Source organism: Mastigoproctus giganteus, chromosome 14 (genome assembly GCF_048544385.1).
Source record: "Mastigoproctus giganteus isolate SK-2022 chromosome 14, ASM4854438v1, whole genome shotgun sequence".
NCBI lineage: Eukaryota > Metazoa > Arthropoda > Arachnida > Uropygi > Thelyphonidae > Mastigoproctus > Mastigoproctus giganteus.
This window is the reverse complement of record NC_143588.1, coordinates 1,939,399-1,964,676: the sequence shown is the minus strand read 5'-3', so window position 1 is coordinate 1,964,676 and position 25,278 is coordinate 1,939,399. Positions and strand designations below refer to the sequence as shown.

At 36.3% G+C, this 25,278-nt stretch overlaps 1 protein-coding gene across 1 annotated transcript in view; it reads left to right on the top strand.

Moving 5' to 3' along the window:
• LOC150074948 (USP6 N-terminal-like protein) overlaps positions 1-25,278 on the top strand; it is a 300,409-nt gene that overhangs the window by 206,729 nt on the left and 68,402 nt on the right. The window contains exons 10-11 of the mRNA XM_090389250.1: positions 10,085-10,150; positions 20,789-20,843. Of these exons, the coding sequence (XP_090245376.1) occupies positions 10,085-10,150; positions 20,789-20,843 (121 nt within the window). The remainder of the gene's footprint in view (positions 1-10,084; positions 10,151-20,788; positions 20,844-25,278) is intronic.

The window sequence follows — 25,278 nt, the reverse complement described above, 5'->3', positions numbered from 1 at the left end:
TCCAATGGATTGAGATAAAAAGGTGTTTAGCTGTCAATTTAGAAATTATTATTTCCGACTTTTTATTTCTACTTAAGCAGGTTCAATTACAAGACTGTTGCTATCCAGAATTATTTGACCTTAGATGTTATGTGAAGCCTAGTGTAAAATGAGAAAAAGTTAAGTCTTCACCGAAGAAAAAATTGAATTTCATGTTTGCTGATTTTATCGTATGAAACTACATATAGTTATTTCGGATATCTCACATATTTTTCCACTGTTGCAATTTAGCATGAGTATCAGTAAATGATGTAAGGAAGCAAGCTTATGTAGTTCTGATAAATAAAAATTAAATGAAATTAAATTAAAAAATAAAATAAAGTAACCAATTCTACCTGTCATCACTTCGTTTACAGTTCCCCCTCCCCCAAATATTAATCCAAACTCTCCTTAAATTTAGATAAAATTCCATCATCTTCTAGACTTGTGATAGGATTAGCATTAGTAGAGGCACATGATGCAAGAAAGCAAGCTTATACAGCATCAGATAACTAAAAAAAAAAACCATTCCCATTTCACTGATCCATTCATTCCAAATATTTGTCTAGTTCTGCCTTGAATTTATTTAAGCTATCAACTTCCACAACAACAGATGGAAGTTTGTTTCAGCAATCAACTACCTGCTGGCTAAAAGCAAACTTCCGCACATCTATTCTGCAACTGTCTTTCCTCAGTTTGAATCTGTGCCCCTCAGGTTTGTAATCTGAGCGAGAGGAAGAATCCTCCCAGCATTAAGCCTGCCCAATCCTTTCAAGGCCTTATACGCCTCAATCAGATTGCCTCGCAGGTGTGCCTAGTCTCCAGAAGCTGCAATTTGAAGAACTTAAGCCTTTCTTCATAAGAGTACCCCTTTGTTCACTTCACCATTCTTGTTGCCCCCTCTCTCTCTACTTGTTCTAGAAACTCTACATCCTTCCTAAAATGAGGCTTCCAGACCAAGACGTAGTACTCAAGGTGTGGCTGGACCATTGCCTTATACAAGGGGATAATCATCTCCTTATCCCTGCTCACAAAATTCCTGTATATCATTGACAAGACCCCCATGACCTACTCTGCCAGCCTGTCTGCACTGCTCAGAAAACTTCACATATGACTGCACAATTACCCCCAGGTCTCTTTATTCTCCATTACCCTGCGTGTAACACCACATAGTTGGTACATTTCTCTGGGGTTACTGCTACCCATATGCAGTACTTTGCATTTGTCAATGTTAAACTTCAGTTGTCACTTGTTTGTTGTTTGTTATTTGCTTTTTAGGAGCATTAGCAACTAAGCTCATATTGCTCCGGGGATATGTGGTGGTCATTCCCTGACCTTTCCACATCCTCCGTATTTGGTGGTGACGGGCTCTTACTCTGGTCTAATCAAGAAGCGTGTGCTACGCACTGCTGCTCCTTCCCACCTGGCTACGGAGGTGCCTCAGTTGTCACTTCTCAGCCCATCTACCAAACTTTTCAAGATCCTGTTGAAGCAGCATTCTGTCATTACTGTTTTTAACAATCCTGCCAACCTTTGTATCATCTTCAAACTTCGACACTAAGCCTGATATACTTTCATCAATATCATTGATAAATAAAGAAAACAACAATGGGACCAACACTGAACCCCGAGGGACACCACTAATAACATTAGTCCATGTAGAGCTTTACCCATTGATCACCACTCAACCATTCTTTTATCCATTGTATTCTAGTCTTTTGGCCCTTAATGCCAATACTGCTCCAATTTGCACAGTATTCTTCCATGTGCAATAGTATCAAAAGCTTTCCCGAAATCCAAGTATATTATATCAAAATTATTTTTTGCATCCAGTTCCTTTGTGACCACATCATAATATCTAATCAGATTGGTCAGACAAGACTTCTCCTTGACAAACCATGCTATGTCTGAATTATTACTGCTGTCTTGTATAGATGATCCTGCAATGCTTCTTTAACCAGTGACTTTATTATTTTCCCTTGAACAGAACTCAAACTGAAAGGTGTGTAATTACTCGGGTCACCCTTTGTGAATTGGAGATACATTTGCACATCTCCAGTCCATGGGGGACTTCCCCTGAGTCCAAGGATGCTTTCATAATTATTGCTAAGGGTTTGTTTATTTCCTTTGCTAGAAGATCACATCCATCCCAGGTGCCTTTCTTATGTTTAACTTCAACAATTTCTCCTCCACTTTGCTCTCAGTTATTACAAAATCATTTAACTCCCTGTTAGAGTTTGATAAAGATCTGGCCTTCTCCTCCTTGAATAACTTCTTGTATGAATGAAGATGCAAAATACTCATTTAGTTCGGCAGCTATCTGAGAATGATCATCTACAGTCAAACCATTGATATTAAGTGGACCAATCTGATTCATTCCCTTCCTTTTAGAGTTTATATAAGTAAAGAATTGTTTGCTGTTTTTCTTTGCACCCTTTGCCAAAGATTTTTCATAATCTGCCTATGCTTGCCTAACCTCCTTTGTGACTTGATTACAGACTAGCTTGTATCTACCATAGGCTTCTGTGCCTGACAATTTATATGCATCCCATGCATTTTTTTTCTCTGCCACGAGTCTCATTAGTTCATCTGACACCCATTTGGACCTGAACCTAGAGCAGTATTTCTTAGTTGGAACAAAAAAAAAAAAAAGCCTAATAGCTTCCAAAATTACTTCCTTGAATGCTTCCCATTTAGAATTTGCTGTTGGTAACATCATCAGTTCTTCTCACTGTACAGAACCTAAAAAATCTCTGAGGCAACTGTAGTCGCCTTTATGAAAGCACAGGACCAGCAATCAATTATGCTTTGGCTTAAGGAAATTTTTTGAATGCCCAGGCTACATTATCTCCTTTTAATGTAAATTTGCATCCTGTTGTGTATATATATTTCAACGTCTTCGATGTCTTTTTTCAACGTCTTCGATCTTTTAATGTTGAGTTGATCATGTTATTTGATCAAAAATTATATTAGTTATTTCTGGTCAACTCATGAATAAACATAGTTCTTTAGAAAGAAGCATAAGCCCAAACCTTTTTCACCAGAGGGGCAAATTTTTCTGAACAGTTATGACACAAAAAAAAAAAAAAAAAAAATGCAAGTTGCATTGTTTTGCTCTCACAAATTATTTAAATACCTTTGTAAATGTTACCTTATTCTGTACTAAATTGTGAATTGGGCCAGCATAGTTCTAATGCCACATCATTATGTATAATATAGTCCACTAATGGGATTATGTCATACATGTAACGGGTGCCTCCGTAGCCAGGTGGGAAGGAGCAGCAGTGTGTAGCACACGCTTCTTGATTAGACCGGGGTTCGAGCCCGTCACCACCAAATACGGAGGATGCGGAAAGGTCAGGGAATGACCACTGCATATCCCGGAGCAATATGGCCTTAGTTGCTAATGCTCCTAAAAAACCCCAAATAACAATAACAATACATGTAACAAATTTTGCATTTTCAATGAAAAGTTTTTTTCTGAATTCATAGGGTGTATATATGTATTCACATATATACACCCTATGAATTACTTTACTTTAAATTAATGTATGTATTCACATATATTAATTTAAATGAAGCTACCAGTCATGACAGTGCCTTTTGAGTTTTTATGAATAACAGATTCACCTACTGTGCATCAACATTTGCCATTTTCAATCCACTGAAGGATGAATGCTTCTCGAGCAACATTCCAGGTCCTTCTGTTTTGTGCAATGGCCATCCAGGTTTTCTTTTAGCTCCTCTTGGGTACTATTCTATTATTTTCTTTGTCCATCTGCCATCATGTCTTCGAGCTATATGTCCTGCCCATGTCCATTTCATTTGTTTAGTTTTGATAAGAATGTCCTTTACCTTAGTTTTATCCATGTGTTTCTCTTCTTATCTGACAGTCTGATTTCGTTCCATTTTTGACTGTGTAGTTTCAGCTTCTCTTCTAGTCTTTTGGTGAATTCCCAAGTTTCGTGTCCATAAGTCGTGGTGGGGAGTGTTCGTTAGTTGAGAATCTTGTCGTAAAGCCAGCTTGCTCTTTCGCTTGATTCTCATCAAGTATTCTTTCTAATCTGTTAGTAATGACCCTTGTGAACAACTTATAGATTTGTCTCCTTTCTTATTCCGCAAAATTATGATTGCATTATTCCGCTCCTTAGAGGTCACACCTTTTCTAATGTATCCTCCCAGTTTTAACAATTCTACAGTAGCTTCATCTTTACCTGTGGCTTTTTGAGTCTTCATTTTCTTCAATGCACGTTCTAACTCATTAGGAAAGATATCGGGTATGTCGTACGTTGCTAATTTGTGATCCATCTTCCCCACTGCTGGCATCATTCTCTTCCTCCTTATATAATACTTTGTAGTAGTCTTCTTCTATATGAATTATGTCTTCTCTGCTATTTATAAGTGCACCATCACTATTCTTCAGATTCAGTATCCTTTGTCTTTCTGTATTACTGTCCATGACTGCTGATTTACATCTTTGTTTTCTTTTAATGCTTGTTCCAATTTTCTTGTGTTAAATCTTCTTATGTCCTCTCTGAGTCTCTTTCTAATGACTGCATAACTCAGTATACTCAATTTTGTCTTTGTCAGTGTTTATCTTGTTCTTCATTTTTTGTCTTCGGTTCATCATGACAAGTGTTTCTTGACTAATTTTTCTTCTTTGGATTTCTTTTTACCTATAGGTTCCTTGGGCTTTATCAATTTCAGAAAGTTGTAGTATTCCTCATCAATATCTTGGTCCTGAAAGGTTTGCAGAAGCTCAAACTTGTTCCTAAGTTCCTGTTCATATTGCTTTTTCTCCTCTTCTGTTATCTCAAAAACTATTGTATTATTTATTCAAATGATTTTTTTTTTCCCCTTTCTTTTCTTATATCTGTATCATGGATGGTAACATTGTTCACAATATATCTTCTGTTAGTGAGGATGAAATTAATTTCATTGGTTTTTAATCCATTTGGGCTCTTCCATGTCCACTTTCTGTTCACCCTTTTCTTGAAAAAGGTTCATTACCGACATCCCTTGAGATTCTTCCTATTCCGTAAGTCTTTCACCTCTTTCATTTCTGGCGCCTCCTTAGCCAGGTGGGCAGGAGCAGCAGTGCATAGCACATGCTTCTTGATTAGACCCGGGGTTCGAGCCCGTGACCACCAAATACGGATGATGCAGAAAGGTCAGGGAATGACCACCGCATATCCCCGGAGCAATATGGCCTTAGTTGCTAATGCTCCTAAAAAAAACCAAAACATCTTTCATTTCTTTAGCGATTTTCAAAATTTCCAATAGTTTCCATTTCTATGTTGTTTTGTTTTCTTTCCAACCTTAGCATTGAAGTACCCCATAATGGTGGTGTAGTGAGTTTTCTATTCATCTAAAAGTCTCAATTTCGGTGTACATTTCTTCAACCTCTTCATCATCATGGCTAGGTGTTGGTGCATATATAATTATAACCTCTTGGAAATCCTGAGTAGTAGTCTTGACATGCTTGGTGATGTACTTTTGAATTCCAAAATGTTTTTTTTTTAATATCTTTATGGACCAGAAAGCCAACTCAACCTACTGTGCAATGTTATTCAATTAAAAATGATTTTAGTTACTTTAGGTCAGCTCATGGAAAAACATACTTGTTTCTAAAGAGCATAAATCCAAGCTCTCATTTTCACTGGGGGACAGAAGTATCTCTAGCCAGCCACAAAAATTAATTTGACAGAAAAACATAATGTGGTGTTGCATTATTTTCTGAAACAACTGTTCACTTATAATAGATTTATTTTAATTAAAGAATTATCTTTTTAAAACTTAATTTCATGGTGGTTGTTTTACTCGTTAATCATCATCATCATCAGCCATTTTCAATCCACTGCAGGATAAAGGCCTCTCCAGTAACTTTCCAGTTCCTTCTGTTTTGTGCAATGGCCATCCATTTACTACTCACAAACTCATGAATTTCATCTGTCCATCTCTGTCATTGTCTTCCAGGTTTTCTTCTAGCTCTTCATGGGTACTATTCTGTTATTTTCTTAGTCCATCTATCATCATGTCTTCGAGATATGTGTCTTGACCAAGACCATTTTAGTTCTTTAGTTTTGATAAGAATGTCCTTTACTTGAGTTTGCTGCCTAATCCATGTGTTTCTCTTCTTATCTAACAGTCTGATTCCCAATATAATTCGTTCCATTCTTCACTGTGTTCTCAGCTTCTCTTCCATTCTTTTGGTGAGTGCCCAAGTTTCACTTCCATAATCATCGTGGGGAGTATACAGTGGTTCATTATTTTATGTTTCGGACTAATTGGGATATTGCTCCTCAGTATGTAACTATATTTCCTGAATGCTATCCATCCAAAATTTATTCTTTTCTTGACTTTCAGCCATTTATCATTGTTACAGCCAATGACTTGTCCCAGATAAGTATATGCATCCATCTTTTCAATTACTGACTTCATCTTTTCAATTACTGACTTCATCTTTTCAATTACTGCTCCTTCAATGATTATATCTCTTTCTGTGGCAGACTTGTTCATCATTACTTTTGTTTTAACCATATTCATCGTTAGTCATTTGGGCAGATGGGCTAAAAAGTGGCAACTGAAGTTTAACATTGGCAAATGCGAAGTACTGCATATGGGTAGAAATAACCCCAGAGAAATGTACCAACTGTGTGGTACTACACTTAAGGTGGTAGAAAATGAAAAAGACCTGGGAGTAATTGTGAAGTCAGATATGAAGTTTTCTGAGCAATGCAGACAGGCTGCCAGAGTAGGTCATGGGGTTTTGTCAATGATATATAGGAATTTTGCTTGCAGGAAAAAGGAGGTGATTGTCCCTCTGTATAAGGCAATGGTCAGGTCACGCCTTGAGTACTGCGTACAGGTCTGGAGGCCTCATTTTAGGAAGGATGTAGATTTGCTTGAGCTTGTACAGAGAAGGGCAACAAGATTGGTGAGGTGAATGAAGGGATCCTCTTTCCAAGAGAGACTTAAGTTCTGCAAATTGCAGTGGCTGGAGACTAGGCACCTGTGCAGTGATCTGATTGAGGTGTATAAGGCCTTGAATGGGTTGAGCACGCTGAATTCTGATGGGATCCTTCCACTTTTTCAGATTATGAACCTAAGGGGGTATAAATTCAAATTAAGAAAAGACAGATATAGAATAGATGTGTGGAAATTTGCATTTAGCCAGCGGGTGGTTAATTGCTGGAATAAACTTCCATCTGTCGTGGAAGTTGATAGGTTTAATATATTTAAGGAGGAACTGGACAGGCATTTGGAGGGAATGGTGTGTTTTTTTTTTTTTTTTTTTTTTTTTTTTGGCTGATGCTGCATAAGCTCATATACTTGCTTTCTTGCATCACATACCACCACTACTACTACTACTACTATTAGTCCAAAATCCTTACTAACTTTGCATAACTGATTAAGATTTTCCTCTAATTCTTTGGGATCTTGGCTTATGACCACAATATCATCTGCAAATCGTAAATGGTTTAGGTACTCTCCATTCACATTGACTCCTCTCTGCGACCGGTCTAATCTTCTGAAAGCTTCCTAAAGGAGGTAGCGTTCTCATATATTTTCTTCAAAATCATAATATATGGGGGTATCTATGCCTTGTCTTTCCATTGCCTGAAACATTGCCTTATGCTGTATGGAGTCAAATGCCTTTTCATAATCCACTTGTTAATGCTATATTTTTTTTTTCTTTTTTTTTTTTTTTATGTAAAAAGAAACTATAAAATGAAAAGTTCCAAAGGCTAATGTGAGGTTAAAGAATATAAGAAAATAAACTACTTCTGTTTTACATAAGTATTTTTTTTCTTACATTGTATTATGCATCTAAAATATAATAACCATGTTTTAAAACATGGTTATTACGATAATTTTGTAAATTTGATAATGTTCCACTGTATCGTATGATATGTTAATTACCTATTATTAATTTGAAAGAAATGTTCTTGTTGAAAGATTGAGTCAATGAGTCAGATTGCAGCATTCCTGTTAATGTATATGAATGAAGAAGTAGGTACATTTTTTAGGCTTTTGTAATTTAAATCTTTTCAAATTTTACTTATTAACATTTATTTATCGACAGGTTGATATATACAGTCTAACTTGTTTTTGCCTTTAGCCAGCGGGTAGTTGAGTCTGGAACAGACTTCCTTCTGTTGTTGTGGAAGTTGATAGCTTAAATACTGTATTTCCCTATGTATAAGATGCTCCCATGTATAAGACACACCTTAATTTTGGGGCCAGAAATTTGAAAAAAAAATGTATTACATAAAGTTATTGAACTCAAGTTTTATTCATCATAAAATTCATACAACTCCTCATCACTGTCAAAACTCCCATCCATTAGCTTGTCCTCATTGGTGTCTGCTGACGAATCACTGTCTTCATATATTGCCTCATCCTCAGTTCCATCTATGGCATTTGAAATGCCACACTTCTTAAATGACTTGACAACGATCTCAGTCTTGATCTCAATCTTGATCTTATCCCAGGATCTTTTCACCCAGGTACAAACTTCTCCTATAGTTGGTTTCTTTACTCTTCCTGCTGGTGTCAGATTGTCCCCAGAAGACATCATCCATTGGTTCCATTCGTCTCATGGCAGCTTTGAAGGGTTTGTTAATGCTGACATCAAGTGGTTGGAGCTGGGATGTCAAGCCTCCAGGTATGACAGCAAGTTTTGTTTTTTGCTCTGCAGCAATCGTCTTTGTGTTTTTTGTTATGTGTGCCCTGAACTGATCAAGCACCAATAGGGCAGGTTTGCGTAAGAGCCCACCTGATCTCCTGCTCCAAACTTTCTGAAACCAGATCTTCATCCCATCCTGATCCATCCAACCCTTGTCATGAATGTGGACAATCTCCTCGAGGAATGTCTTCTTTTGGCATTGTTTTGCATTTGAAAATCAGCATAGGAGGCAGCTTGGTTCCGTCGGCACAGCAAGCTAGAACAACTGTATAATGGCTCTTTTCATGTCCACTTGTCTTCACAGTTACAGTTTTCACCCCCTTCTTATCAATAGTTCTGTTACTTGGGACATCAGATTGAAGGGGAACTTCGTCAATATTTGCAATCTGTCCAAACTCAAACTGATGTGTCTTCCGACATTGAATAACAAAACGATGAAATTCAAGGACCTTCTTCTCATAGCTTTCAGGCGTCTTTTGGGCAAGTCTGGTGCATGTATGCATGCTTAGTCCATTCCGCTTCATGAAACCTGAAGCACCAATTGTGTCCTTCTTTGAAATCAGTAACTTCTTTTTCATCAGCAATTCTTCTTGCCTCATGCTGAACCATCTTTGTGGACACAGGAATTCCAATTGCCCTTTGCTCTTTAATCCATATCTTCAATTTTCTCTCTAAATCAGGCCATTTTGCTGACTTGCCTCTCATGGCCTTCTTCTGCCTTGACGTTTTCAGTAGGGTTTCTTCTTCCCATAGCCAGTCTCGGATTGTTTTCTCAGTTGGAGGAGGACCAAACTGACGTTCAGCAGCATGATTTCCATTCACTTTTGCAAACTGGATCACTTTTAACTTGAATTCAGCACTGTACGAAAATCTTTTCTGAGCTATTTCTGGGCAGAATGTGGAAAAACGCAACCTAATATACCGGTAACAAGTGCGAAACAATGAGGGCAAAGACAACAAGCACGAAAAAGCAGGAAATGCAAGTAAAAAAAAATCTACAACCACTGTATAAGACACACAGTTTTTAGACCCCAAATTTTTCGAAAAAGGGTGCGTCTTATACATGGGGAAATACAGTAAATTTAAGGCTGAACTAGACAAACATTTGGAGTAACTAGATGAGTGAAATGGGAAGGTTTTTTTTTAGGCTGATGCTGTATAAGCTTGCGTTCTTGCATCATATGCCTCAACTAATGCTAATCTGCAATAATGTGGATGAAAATGAAATACAAACGGGATAGAAAACATTCTAAACTTCCTTGAGATACTTGAAATTTATTAGATGGGGTGCTTCTTGATTCTGGGCATAATTTATAAAATATTATCAACTAATTAACTGACTGTTTAGTTTAAATTTTTTGAACATATTCCCTCTAGGAAATTGGCTACTGTCAAGGAATGAGTCAAATTGCAGCACTCCTGTTAATGTATATGAATGAAGAAGTAGGTACATTTTTTAGGCTTTTGTAATTTAAATCTTTTCAAATTTTGCTTATTAACATTTATTTGATAACAGGTTGATATATATACAGTCAAACTTGGTTATAATGAAAATGAAGGGACCGATAATTTCCTAGTTATAACCGTTACTTGCTATATCAGTGATAACAGAAATGGGGAAACCCCTGGGGTCATTAAACAATGAACACTTTATATCAGTGATGAGTTAAATTTACCTCCTATTTTTTTTTAAATTCTCAATAACTTGATAAAAAGATATATTATTTTTTTCTCTCTAATATTTCTTTTATTTTTTGAATCTAAGTATATGCCTACATATTATTAGTATTAATATGCTTCTTTAAACTACAATACACTTAATATTAAACAATTTATTTGTCTGTAATTTTAAAACCATACACTTAATACTAAACATGATTTCAATTGGTCTTTATTTATGAATCTTAAAGTTGATGTTTGTTTTAAAGATTTCACTTTGATATTTCGTAAGTTTATCCTTAAAACACTCAATGCATTAAAAGTCTCATTACTTGCCTCAGTTCCTTCAAAAAAATTGAAGTGTCCATTGCACCTTGAGCTTGTGAGATTGTCGGCACTGATTTTGATTCACTTTCAGTTGTCATATTATCATCACAATTATTGTCTTTACCATTGTCGTTATCATCTTTGTTGAGCACAGCAACTACAATGTCACTATCTGTAGAAAGTCCACTAGTTAATAAGTTACCATTAACTCATACAAATTTATCGATGTTATCTGTATTAAAACCTACAACGTTGTTACATTGCAACCATTCGGATAATGGTAAGTTGTTTTCTTCGTTTTCCATCATCTTCATCTACGATTGAAATTTCATTTGAATTTAATTTCCATTTCTTGAAGCAATTCAATATGGTTATCGGCGTAACGTTGTTCCTCGCATCAGTCAATAAATTTATTGCATTCAATATCGATATAGACTCGGTAAGTTTCTGTTCTTTTTGATTGATCAGATGTAGAACTAGAAATCTTTTATAAAATCCTTTCAAACTCTTGATTACACCTATGTTCATTGGTTGTAAAAATTGACGTCGCATTGGAAGGCAGAACCACTAGCTTAACGTTGGATAAATTTTGAATCTGGGAATGTGCAGGACAGTTATCAACTAACAATAAAATATTTTTATTCTTTTTGAATAGCTCCTTATTCCAATCATTTATGTATTCCCGAAAAATATCCAAAGTCATCCAAGCTTTCTTCTTTGCAGTGTAATCCACAGGAAGTTTCCTTACGTTTTTGAAACAGAGGTTTTAATGATTTTCCAATAACAAACTTTTTTTTTTTTTTCAGTTCCTGTCATATTTGCGCATACGAGACTTTGATTTTTTTCCAGCAACACATTTTTCCCCTTTGAATTTAAATGCATTGTCAGTTGTCAAATTATAAAAAAGTCCCATTTCGTCAGCATTGTACTAGTAGTAGCAGTAGTTATAGAGGCAAGTGATGCAAGAAAGCAAGCGTATGAGCTTATGTAGCATCAGCCAAAAAAATAAATAAATAAACAATTTCACACAACCATTCCCTCTAAAAGTTTGTCCAGTTCCTCCTTGAATATATTTAACACAACAGATGGAAGTTTGTTCCAGCAATTAACCACCTGCTGGCTAAAGGCAAATTTCTGCACGTCTATTCTACAACTATCTTTCCTCAATTTAAATTTATGCCTCCTGAGGTTTGCAATCTGAGCTAGCAGAAGAATCCCGGCAGAATTCAGTGTGTTCAACCCATTCAAAGCCTTATACACCTCAGTCAAATCACCTCACAGGTGCCTAGTCTCCAGCCACTGCAATTGCAGAACTTTAGCCTTTCTTGGTAAGAGAACCCCTTCATTCCCCCTCACCAATCTTGTTGCCCTTCTCTGTACATGCTGAAGCAACTCTACATCCTTCCTAAAATGAGGTCTCCAGACCTGTATGCAGTACTCAAGGCATGGCCTGACTGTTGCCTTATACAAAGGGATAATCACCTTTTCCCTTCTAGCAGAATTCCTGTATATCATTGACAATACCCCATGACCTGCTCTGGCAGCCTGTCTGCATTGCTCAGAAAACTTCATACCTGACTGCACAATCACTCCCAGGTCTTTTTCATTTTTTACCACCCTAAGTGTCAGGGCTGGTGTCAACTTTTGTGGGGCTGGGTTCAAAATTTGTGTGGGGCCAAAAAAAAAAAAGAACACCTAAATAAATTATTTATTATAAACACATTATTACATATTATATAGGATCATAGAATATTATTAAATAATTTTTCTGGCCTTTTTCGTTGAAAAGTCTTTAATACATTGTCAAAATTTACGGAATTTGCTACCTTGCTTTCAATAGACAAATAGCCAGAGATGTAAAATGTTCTTGGCTTAATGCAGATTGAAGGTAATTCTTAATTAATTTTAACTGCAAAAAACTACGCTCGGTTGAAGCTACGGTTACTGACATAGTCAACATGATTTGCAAAGCATACCCCAATTAATAAATTGGGCTATGCTTCTGAAAGATTGCTTTTTTTAATATATTTCATTGTGTTAAGACTCGAACAATTTTCTGGCATAATTGTCCAGAACATCTTGATTTCTTCATATACATCTGCTCCATCTATAACTCCTTCTAAATAGAGATGCAAACCTTGACAACATTTGAATAAATGTTGCTCATCCATATTTGCAATTTCACTCATATATAAAAAACCAAAAATGTTTTCATGGTTTTCATATAATTTAAACCTATTTTGAAATGATACTAATGTAGAATCTATCATCGTCAAAAAATAATTCACTCGGAAATTTTCTTCATCGCTGATTGTTGACGACTCATCCTCTCCTTCGTAATCAAAAAGTTTTCTTTTTTTACCTCCGTATGTAGACTTAAAATTAGGTGTTATATTTAATTCTTTTGCAATACCTTTTGCTGTGGAAATGGCATTACGAATCCTTTGTTTCTATATTTTTTGAAAAATGCATTCAGTTCTTTTAAATGCTTTGTGGCCACATCTATATGCATTTTTTGGTTCTGCAAAACTTTACTAACAATATTGACCTTAGATAATATTTCGTACCAATTGATGAGACTAACTACAAATTAAAATTTGTTTATTTTTCGGACAATGAACAAAATTTCACTTTTTAATTTACAGTCAGATATGTTTATAGCAACTTCGTTGAGAACATTTCGAAATTGGGGAAGTTGAAAGCAAACAGCTCTTACACTTTTAAAATGACATTCCCATCTAGTATCTGAAAATGGCTTAGGAGTAATTTCTTGAATATGTTTTTTAAAACATCCCAACGTGATGTTGATGCTGCAAATGTCATATATATCTTTTGTAAAACACCAAAAAAGGTTAGAGCTTTGGATGAAGATTTTGCTGTCTCCCAGTAACAAATTCAAATTATGACTTCCGCATGGTACATAAAATGCTTTTGAGTTTTCATGCAATATATTTGCTTATACTCCCTGATATATTCCCCTCATATAGGTGCCATTGTCATATCCTTGACCACGACAGTCAAATAAATTTAATCCCATATTGCCCAGGCCGACCGGGCTAGCCGGTTGGGTGAAGTGCCTGCCTGGCAACCCAAAGGTCACGGGTTCGAATCCCACTTCGGGCTTGGATCAAAGTACTGCAAAAACCTTGCGCCAAAAACTACCAAAAAAAAAAAAAAAATGCCCAAAATAATATTGATTATTTCGGAAAGTCCTTTTCCTGTTGTATCGTGGACTACTTCAAATTTAATATTTGAAGTAGTTCTTTTATTTCAACATCATCATCTGTTATACTGACGTAACGAAGAACAACTGACAATTGTTCTTGGTGGCTCACATATGGAGTACAATCCAATAAAATTGAATAATATTTTGCTTTCTTTATTGCATCAATAATTACTGTTTGTACTTTATTTGCCATTGCACTTATTAATTTATTTTGAATCGAATGGGATAAATAATGGTGTCCTTTTATGGCTGTTCTATTTAAATGATCGTTTAAAACTGGGTCAAATTTCACAATTAATTCAATTAAACCCAAAAAATTACCATTGTGTGGTGAGTATAAAGTATCGGAAGTTCTTCGGAAAGCTAAATTATGTTGGGCCAAATATAAAATAGATGCAACTATTCTTCGAAGAACTTGTTTCCAACGTTCAGTTTCCAGTTTTAAACAATTTTCGAATTCTTTATTGATTAGGTTGTCAGTGCGGAGATTTTGCTCTGTTTGAAGCCATTTGTTTATAGCTTGTAAATGTATTGAAGATCGTTTGTGCATTGTGATTCACCGAGTTAAATGAGACCAATCACAAAATCCTTTTGCCCCCAATGAAACATCACTTGTAGAAAATAATTTGCAAGCGAAACAGTATATCTTATCTTTAGACTTAGAATAAATTAGCCATCTTTGTGTTTTTCTTTGTCCATTCACTAATGTTCTTGTAAAATATGTTGTAGAAAAACTTCTTTTGTGTTTATTTTTAGGGAAGTTAAATTGGCTGACTTGTATAGGACCATGTTTAACTATCAAACTTATTATTTTATTTGTTCTTTCAGTCGGCCACGTACCAGGATCTTCAATGTCAAAATTCCTATCTTTTTCTTCCTCAGGACAGTTTCCAGTGTTTTCACAATTTTTGGTGGTAAATTCGATTATTTCTTTATTATTGATGTCTTCCATTTCTTCTTCAAAATGATTCCTGTTTTCTCCTTCCTCAGGACGGTTTTCAGTATTTTCACAACTATTGTTGGTGGAAAATTTGATTGTTTCTCTATTATTGATGTCTTCAATTTTTTCTTTGGGGTGGTTTACACAATCGCTCACAGGAAATTGTGTTTCGTTTCTGTTGTTTTCAAATTCATCTGTTTGATCTGTATACGAGTGTTCTTCAACATCATTTGGTCGCCTTGTTTCAATAACGTATTTCATAATACTGTTTGTTCGATGCTTAACATAATTATCTCGCTTCTTCTTTCTTTTCAATTTTTCAGTTCCACCCATGTATTTTCTTCCACGATCTCTATCTCTGCTAGCCATACCGGAACTGGATACTAAAAAAATTATAATTTACAATTTAATTTAAAAAATAAAAACGGAACTTACCGTAAAAAATTTATAAGTAGCAGCTATCAGCAACGAATCTCTCACAATGTCACAACACAACACAACTAATTAATGAAATGAATAAATAATCATAAATGCAACATGTAATGCATAGTGCATACGCCCAAAAGACCAGTCGTTCAGTTGTATATTTAACTGATCATCACGACGTCATGTACTTAAAATACATGATGAACAAAATACAGTATTTTGTTCATCTGGTCGTACGTAGCGACATACTGTTGCGAAGTGATTTTCTAGTAGGTTGAATGGTGGGAGTTTGCTTTGCCAGTCGTTAAGTGACATGGAAACATTGGAGAAGTACAGCAGCAGAAAAAGCGCGCATATTTATAAGTTCTAATGCAATGCCTTAGAAAGCACGGTTCCGGGGAATGCGCTGAACCCGCCTCGCGCCGGCGCTGCTGAGTGTAGTACCACACAGTTGGTATGTTTCTGTGGGGTTACTTCTACCCATATGCAGTACTTTGCATTTGTCAATGTTAAACTTCAGTTGTCACTTCTCAGCCAATCTGCCCAAATGTTCTAGAATCTGTTGGAGTAGCACAACTGTTGTAGATGTCTTCATTATTGAAATCTTTCCTGATATCTTCCAAAACATGGTCAATCCATTCATTTGCCATTATTGGATCTGCAGATCAAAATTCTCCACTGATTTTTGCATAAACAATGTTATGTCAGTTTTTAAATCAATCCAGCCAACCGTTGTTACACACACAATTGTCACATCGAAATAGTTTAGCAAATTTTTTTGCTTGAACCTTCAGGATTGGACCATGTATTGAAAATCCACCACTTCTTTGTGTGGCAAACCATTGAAGCAATGTTTGATCAATGTTTGTAACCTTGCACTTCCTAAAACTTTTTTTTTTTTTTCTGCTATGTTCTTTTCCAGTGCTGATATGTAAACATCTTTATTTCACAATGTTGATACACTTGAAGAGGACAAAAAAAACTTTTTACACACTTCAACATTTTTTGTACCACATTCTAACTCACGAATAGTTTTGACTTTTTTGGGAATCAAGAGACACTTTCTTTTTTTAGAAGACCTGTTTCCGAAGGAGGGGTTCATTTCTAACTGATTTTACTTTAAAACGATAAAGTGATCTGCATACAACTTTCTTAGAAGCCCGAAATGCATACGAAGTTTTTAGAAGTCCCGAAATGCATACACGGTTCTTAGAAGTGCCGAAATGCATAAAAAGTTCTTAGAAGTCCCAAAATAAATTTATGGTTTGACGAATGCAACACAATCTGTAAATAGGATAATGCAACTATTGGAACGCCAATGCACTATTGTATAGTGCCCATCCCCAGAAGGACAAGATCATAAACCGGCCGCTGATCCGGTGCAGGTGGTCATGAATTTAAGTAGCCCTTTTCATTTTCGTCTATTCGAAGAATTGGGTTTTTTCAACTATCCAAGCAATTAAGAATGTTTGCATAGTTACCAAAATTTGTTTGGTATATCTGTGTAGTACTCTTGTTATAACAGTGAGCGATTGTATCGGAATACGCGCAAATTAAAATCATTATGGGTTTTTGCTCGTTACAACCGTGATCTTGTTATTTCTGTGCTCGTTATAACTAAGTTTGACTGTAGTTCCTGCTTTTTAGGCATATCAAGAGTATCCAATGTGATATTGCTTTATATAGTATTTTTATGCAGCTAATGATGAGAAAGTATCAAAGAGGATTGTAATATTTAGTGACTTAAACTGTAAAATCAGAGAGTCAGTGGCATGATGCCAGAAAAATGCTAGTTCTCTTTATAAAACTTAACAGCCACCTCCGTAGCCAGGTGGGAAGGAGCAGCAGTGCATAGCACACGCTTCTTGATTAGACCGGGGTTCGAGCCTGTCACCACTAAATACGGAGGATGCGAAAGGTCAGGGAATGACCACTGCATATCCCAGAGCAATATGGCCTTAGTTTCTAATGCTCCTAAAAACCAAATAACAAACAACAAACATAAAACTTAACTTATAAAACTTATAAATCTTTATATAACTTTGTCGATCAATTCAGTCCTGGAAATATTTTGTGCAAGGCCCAAGGAGTAGAATTTTTTTCAGCCTGTTCTGTACTTGTTAACAGGAGAGACTGTACTACAGAGATGGAATACACTTAAATAGAAAGGGTGCAAGAATATTTGCTGATGCTATCGAGGCAGTGTTAGGTGGGTCGGAAAACTGCTAGCTTCTGGGGATACAAGGACAAATAGATTAACAGTAGCCACTGACAGAGGTGAAAGTGATTCTTGCACTGCTTCCATTGGAATGAGCAGCAACCTGGAAAACAAGATGCAAGGTATCTCAGAGACTGCTGGGAGTCGTTGCGGTACAAGTAAACACATGGGTTGTTAGGGTAGCTAAGAATAGGAACAGGTGCATGTATACTTGCGTATACACCAATCCCAGGAGTTTGGTAAATAAATTTGATGAATTTGAGGTATTGCTGAAAACATCAAAGGCAGATATTGTTGGGATATCAGAGACGAGGTGTCACACAGATATAAGGAATGCAGAACTGGAATTTGGGGAGTACAATATGTACAGGAAGGATAGACAGGATAGGAAGGGAGGAGGGGTTATGCTATTAGTTAAGAAACACACAAAATCCAAGTAAGTGAAGCCAGCCGACATTACTGGACAGTGCAGTGTCGAGTCAGTTTAGTGTGACATAAGCATTGGGAGATCAAAATTGAGAGTAGGAGTGTGTTATAGGCCTAATGACTCTGATGAGTATAATAAGAAACTGTACAGGGAAATAGAGTGGGCCAGTCAATCAGAGAGTCTTATAATGGGGAATTTCAATTTCCCAGATATTGACTAGAATTTGGTCACTCACACAATAGCAAGCCTTTTGTGGTTTTATTGGATGATTGTTTTCTACATCAGCATGTTCTGGAGGCAACTAGAGGGAGTAATACTCTTGATCTGATTATCAGTAGTGATTCTTCATGCATTAAGAATCTGCAGATAAAGGAACCACTAGGTGGCAGTGGTCACAGTGTGCTGAAGTGGGATTTACTCAAAGAGGTAACTACCATCAGGGGTAAAGGGAAGGGTTTTTGCTTTTGTAGAGGCAACTACGATGGTCTGAGACAGTATTTAAATTCTATACAGTGGGACCAACTAATGATGTTACCAACAGCAAATTCAAAATGGGAAGCATTCAAAGAACTTATCTTAGAAGCTACTAGGCTTTAGATACCAACTAAGAAATATTGTTCAAGGTTTAGGCTTAAATGGATGTCAGATGAACTAATGAGACATGGCAGAGAAGAAAAATGCATGGGATACATATAAATTAATGGGTGACATAGAAGCCTATGATAGATATAAGCTGGTCTGTAACCAAGTCACAAAAGAGATTACGCAGGCCTTTGCCCCCCTAAATATGAGAAATCTTTGGCAAAGGATAAAAAGAAAAACAGAAAAGAGTTTTTTACCTATGTAAACTCCAGAAGAAGAAGGATGAATCAGATTGGTCCACTGGATATTGATGGTTCAACAGTTGAGGATCCTGCTCAGGTGGCTAACAAACTAAACGAGTATTTTGCATCTACATTCACACATAAGGAGTTATTCAGCAAGGGGAATGCCAGAGGTGGAGTAAACTCTGGCAGTGAGCTAGATGATTTTGTAATAACTGAGAGGAAAGTGGAGGAGAAATCGTTGAGGATAAACATAAAAAAGGCACCCGGGGGTGGATGGGATCTATCCAGTTTTTATTAAAGGAGGCAGCAAAGGAAGTAAACAAACCCTTAGCCATAATTATGAGAGCTTCTTTGGACTCAGGGGAGGTACCCATAGACTGGAGATGTGCAAATGTGACCCCAATTCACAAAGGAGGATCAAAGGCTGACACAAGTAATTATAGACCTGTGAGTTTAACTTATATTCCAGGAAAATTAATGGAGGCACTGGTTAAAGAAGCACTGCAGAATAATCTAGACAAGACTTCAGTTATAGCTCGGACACAGCACGGTGTTGTTAAGGGAAAGTCTTGCCTGACCAATTTGATTGGATACTATGAAGCAGTCACAAAAGAACTGGATGCAGGGAATAACTTTGATATTATATATTTGGATCTTAGAAAGGCTTTTGATACTGTTGCACATGGAAGGCTGCTGCACAAATTGGAGCAGTGTGGCATTGGAGGTAAATCGCTGCTATGGATAAAGGGATGGTTGAGGGGGAGAAGACAGAGAGTGGTAATCAATGGACACTGCTCATTGTGGACTAATGTTTTTAGTGGAGTCCCTCAGGGTTCAGTGTTGGGTCCATTGTTGTTTTCTGTATTTATAAATGATATTGATGATGGTATATCAAGCTTAATGGCCAAGTTTGCAGACGATACAAAGGTTGGCAGGGTTGTTAAGGACACTACTGACACTATGCTGCTGCTGCAACAGGATCTGGAAAGGTTGAGCAGATGGGCTGAGAGGTGGCAAATGAACTTTAACATTGACAAATGTAAAGTACTACATATGGGAAACAGCAACCCCCAGTGCAACATATCAACTCTGTGGTACTACACTGACAGTGGTAGAGAATGAAAAGGACCTGAGGATAATTGTGCAGGCAGATATGAAGTTTTCTGAGCAGTGCAGACAGGCTGCAAGAGTAGCTCATGGTGTCTTGTCAGTGATATACAGGAATTTTTCTAGCAGGGATAAGGCGGTGATTATTCCCTTGTATAAGGCAATGGTCAGGCCACACCTTGAGTACTGTATATAGGTCTGGAGGCTACATTTCAAGAAGGATGTAGGGCTGCTGGAACGAGTACAGAGAAGGGCAACAAGATTAGTGAATGGAACAAAGGGTTGCTCTTACGAAGAAAGGCTTAAGTTTTGCAAATTATAGTGTCTGGAGACTAGGCACCGGCGAGGTGATCTGATAGAGGTGTATAATGCCTTGAATGGTTTGAGTATGCTCAATGCCTATGGGATCCTTTCTGTTGCTCAGAATAATCACCTGAGAGGGCATAAATTCAAATTGAGGAGAGACAGATGTAGGATAGATGTGTGGAAATTTGCCTTTATCCAGTGGGTAGTTGGTTGGTGAAACAGACTTCCATCCCTTGTTGTAGAAGTTGATAGCCTAAATAAATTTAAGGCTCAGCTGGACCGGTATTTCGAACGAACGGAGGGGTGAAATGGGAGTGGTGTTTTTTTTTTTTTTTTTTTGGCTGATGCTGCATAAGCTTGCTTTCTTACATCATATGCCTCTACTAATGCTAATAACAAATACTGTGTCAAACAACAGCAGCTATCTTGAGGACATCCTAAAATTGTGTGATTTACTTAGATATTAAAAGTGATTGCAGTTTTTAACAAGGTGTTATTGTGAATTAATAAGATATAATATACCAGAAACACTTAACGGATGAAATATTTGCTATGAAATGAAATTTTTAGTTTTGTTTTTGGAGGTGTAATAGAAATTGCTTGTTCTTTTTATTTCAGGATGCCTTTTGGGCTCTCTCTGTATTAATGAGTGATGAAAAGCATGCTATGCATGGTGAGTAAATACATATATTAGTGATTTTAGACAAAAAATATATGAATTTATAATTGAATTTGTTCATTTAGGCATTCTTTTTCACAATACATCTCACATACAACAATGGATATAATGCTGGATTTTTAGATTACTTTTTTTATCATTATCTGATTAATAACACCACTCTGCATGTTTTCGATGGTTGTAAACTAATAGCTGTTTTTAACTCGGTTTTTTACACTGATTTCAGAAATGTTATTTGTTTTTTTTCTTTATCTATCATGCACTGATTTTTCACAAATCAGCTAAGTTGATGTCATGAGTTATATTATTATGGAATATATTAAATTAGGAGTAAATTCTGGGAGTTTGTAAACTAAATCTTCACGTTGGCATCATTGCCTTCAGTCATTTGTTTCTGGATCTTGAGAGTTCCATGCAGCAGTGTTTATCGGTGTGAGTTCAGTTTATTTTTGAGGTTATCATGTCAAACTTGTGCTGAAAATTGAGTAAAATGTCTTCATGCAAGTGTTTGAATAATCCAAACATATTTTATTATATTTGTACAAGTTATGTAGTCCTCAAGCAAAGACAAGATATTACAGAATTTGTAAAAAATGTGCATTGTGCATATTTTGAAGTGAAAGTCATGACCAAGATAAACAATGGGCTCTACATAAAGTTTGCTGAACCTGTGTTCAAGCATTGAGATTGCGGAAAAATGGTAAATAAAAGGCTATGCCATTTGCATATCCCATGAAATGGTAGGATGTTGTTTGGTTTTTTTTTTTAGGAGCATTAGCAACTGAGGCCATATTGCTCCGGGATATGCGGTGGTCATTCCCTGACCTTTCTGCATCTTCCGTATTTGGTGGTGACAGGCTCGAACCCCAGTCTAATCAAGAAGCATGTGCTACGCACTGCTGCTCCTTCCCACCTGGCTACGGAGGCGCCCCCAAAATGGTAGGAACCTACAAACTACTATGATGACTATTACTTTTGCTTAGTTAATGTAGAGGATTACAATGCAAAGAGTAAGAGGGCATTGTGTATCCTAATATTCCATCTGCCATTAGACCAGTCCCATATGGAGATAATCTGCTGATTCCATGTTCCTCTACTTATATTGTAGAGAGTACTGAAGGTGAAGCTTCTGAAAATGGAACTGAAGTCCCCAGCCTGGAGACATTGAGTCCAGCCCTCAACTGGTTTCACAGCATGAATTCAATGATCTGGTAAGAGATTTAAATTTAGCAAAGGAATCTGCAGAACTCCCTAGTTCCAGACTTAATTAAAGAAATTTTCTAGCACATGGGGTTTTTCTCCTGGCACATATACAGAGAACAAGAACTAGTCCCCTACTTTTCTAAGGATGCTTTTGTGGTTTTTTGCAGTAATATGGATGACTTAATGAACTATTTAAGAATTTTTATTGACTCATCAAAGAGGAGTCTCGAAGGTGTGTTGCTCCACAATGGAAATAAATATGGGTGAACTCCAGTAGTTCACTCTGTGCATTTGAAATAAACGTATGGGAACTTGAAGTTGTTGACAAATATTGAGTATGAAGAACGTGATTGATTGGTCTGTGTTAATTTTAAAGTGATAGGCATGTTACTTGGATAGCAATCTGGCTACACAAAAATGCTTTGCTTTTTGTGTGGGTGGGACAGTCGGGCAAGGAGTAAATGCTAAGATGTCATGGTCTGGCCAAAGAAGAGGCAGTTTGTTGCCTGGATCAAAGAACATAGTTCATAAACTGCTGGTAGACCAAGAACTGTCCTCCTGTCTCATCAAACTGGGTTTGATGAAACAGTTTGTGAAAGATTTACCTCAGGAAAGTCCCTGCTTCAACTATCTTTGTACTGAATTCCCATCGATCACTCAAGAGAAGCTAAAAGGTATGTTTATTGGACCACAAATTTGCAAACTGATGAGGGACCAAGATTTTGAGGGAACTATGAATAAAAGAGAAAAACTGGTATGGATTAGCTTCAAGTTCTGTTGTTAAGAACATCTTAGGGAACAATGATACAGACAAGAATATAGTTGAAAATATGTTCTCAAACTTCAAGGAGCTGGGCTAAACATTGAGGGTCAAGGTAACAAATCCTTTCCTCCCCCCACTCCCCCATGGACTACTTCACAGAAAATATAGGAAGTATTTGTGAAAAACAGGGTTAGAAGGTTCACCAGGGTATTTAAAGACATGGAGATGAGGTACCAGGGGAGGTGGAATGTCAACATGATGGCTGATTATTGCTGGATGCTGAAGAGGGACTGTAAAATATAAGGATCTGCAAGAAAATCAAAGAAATAGATATTTTACCCATCATACATCAGTTCTTAAAATGAGAATAGTGTTTCATATTTAAATAGTGTTTTCATATTTAAATATAAAAGTCTAGTGAAAGTAGCATTTTATTATAATTTCTGTGCACAAATTCTGCCAAAATTAGTGAAAATTCAAATTTTTCTTTCTTTCTTGATTTTTGAAGAAATCTGACATGATGGAATGAAACAGAAGTCATTTTTGAAATCAGCTTTAAAAAATGATTCAAAAGCACCCTTTTCTGAGAAAACTTCAGTGAATTTTTTTCAAAATGCAAAGTAGTGTAATGGTCAGTTAAACTAGGAAAACATTATGAAGGTATTTAATAAACTAATATGTTAGTAGCGGCAAATGATGCAAGAAAGCAAGCTTATACATGATCAACCAAAATAAACAGATCACCTGTCTAACCCCTTTAGTAATTTATCTGCTTCCTCAAATTTTTTCAAACTACCCACTTTTACAACACACAAGACAGAAGTTTGTTCCAGTAATCAGCCTACCTGCTGGATGAAAGCAAATTTCACACATCTATCTTGAAACTATCCTTCCTCAGTTTAAATTTATGCCTTATGTGTTGTTTTGTTCAGACAACACACATGATTAGACCTTGAGACTTGTTACAGACATTCTCTCAGGTATGACAAGTTAGAGCTTACTACCTGAGAGTCCAAAATACTGACTGAACTGATATTCAAATGACACTTTTCAGTCAACTGATCCAAAGTCCAGTTGTTAGTCCTATTTCACCTTCCTTTACTAAGTCATAAACCATCTTGAAACATTCCATTTGATCAGTGATTGCCAATTTTGATTCAGACTGTGTCAATTCATTGATGATATATTGGCTAACATTACTTATTTGTGGAAAAATATGGTGAGGCTCAAGCAGTTGTTCTTGACATTTCTAAGGTTTAGTTTATTGTCTTATCTTTTCTTCTTGTATATTAATAAATATGATCTTTATTGTAAGGTCACCAGTACACGCAGGTATCACAAATTTACAAAACCCTTAACGGCACCATGCCAATAATGCCTTTCATCCACTGATTTGAACATCTTATCAGTAAGTTTTGCTAATGACATTGCACTACAATCAACCTTCCAGCTTGAGAAATCATGCCCAAGTGGCCTCAACCTCTTGAATGTTCATGGCCAATTCCTTAAATACCCATCTCCGGGTAATTCTCCAATGGAGCAAAGAAAACTTAGTTAATTTCAGTCCTCCTTCTAAAACTCAGACCTGTCTTATTTCTCTCAAAAAAAGGGTGTACTGGCACTCAGATTTTTAGAGATGATCACATATCTCTATTAGGAATTACCCTAACTTTTATATTCTTACCCCCCCCCCCATGCGCATCACAAATTCTACTTCTTTTGTATCCGAACAGCTGGATTTTGTCTTTCACTCTCAATTCTGTTCTATCCTGGAATATGATTCCCACATGGAGTGATGCCTGAAATATGGGAACAATAGGGGTGCTGCCACTCCCAGAACTTCTCTCAAGCTTCTAATGCCATTCAAAAGTGGGCAGTCATGTTAATCAATGATCTGTCTCTTAGAAAGTCTCTCCACTCCCTATATCATACATATTTTGTTTCTGCTGGATGCCGTTTTTATAGACACTTCTATGGGCATTGTTATTCTGAATTGGCATTCGTAATTCTCCCACTGTTGACTTATGTAACAACAGTATAAACAAACAACAATTTATGTTGATCCAAAAAAATTTCGATTAATTATTGGGGGAAAAAATGTTAAATTATAATCTAGTTTTGTTTAGTGGAAATTTGGATTAATGCAGGTTCTAATTTTTCAGTTGCACAGTATATATTTCCCTTTTATAAAAACTTTATGGCAATCTTTATCGCATCAGTCTTGGCATCTCTTTGTTCAGTCAGCCTTTTGTCTAATATCAATAAATAAAATAAAACTATTAATGAATTTAATATATGTTTGAATTATAGGTAAAATAGCATTATATTATCCCTGGTTATTATGTAGTTGAGAAATACTCAAAATTATGAACAGAATAAGTAATTCAGTATAACAAATACTGATTTGTTATATATCAGTATAATCATAACTAAATAAAATAAACTAATAAAATAAGCAAGATA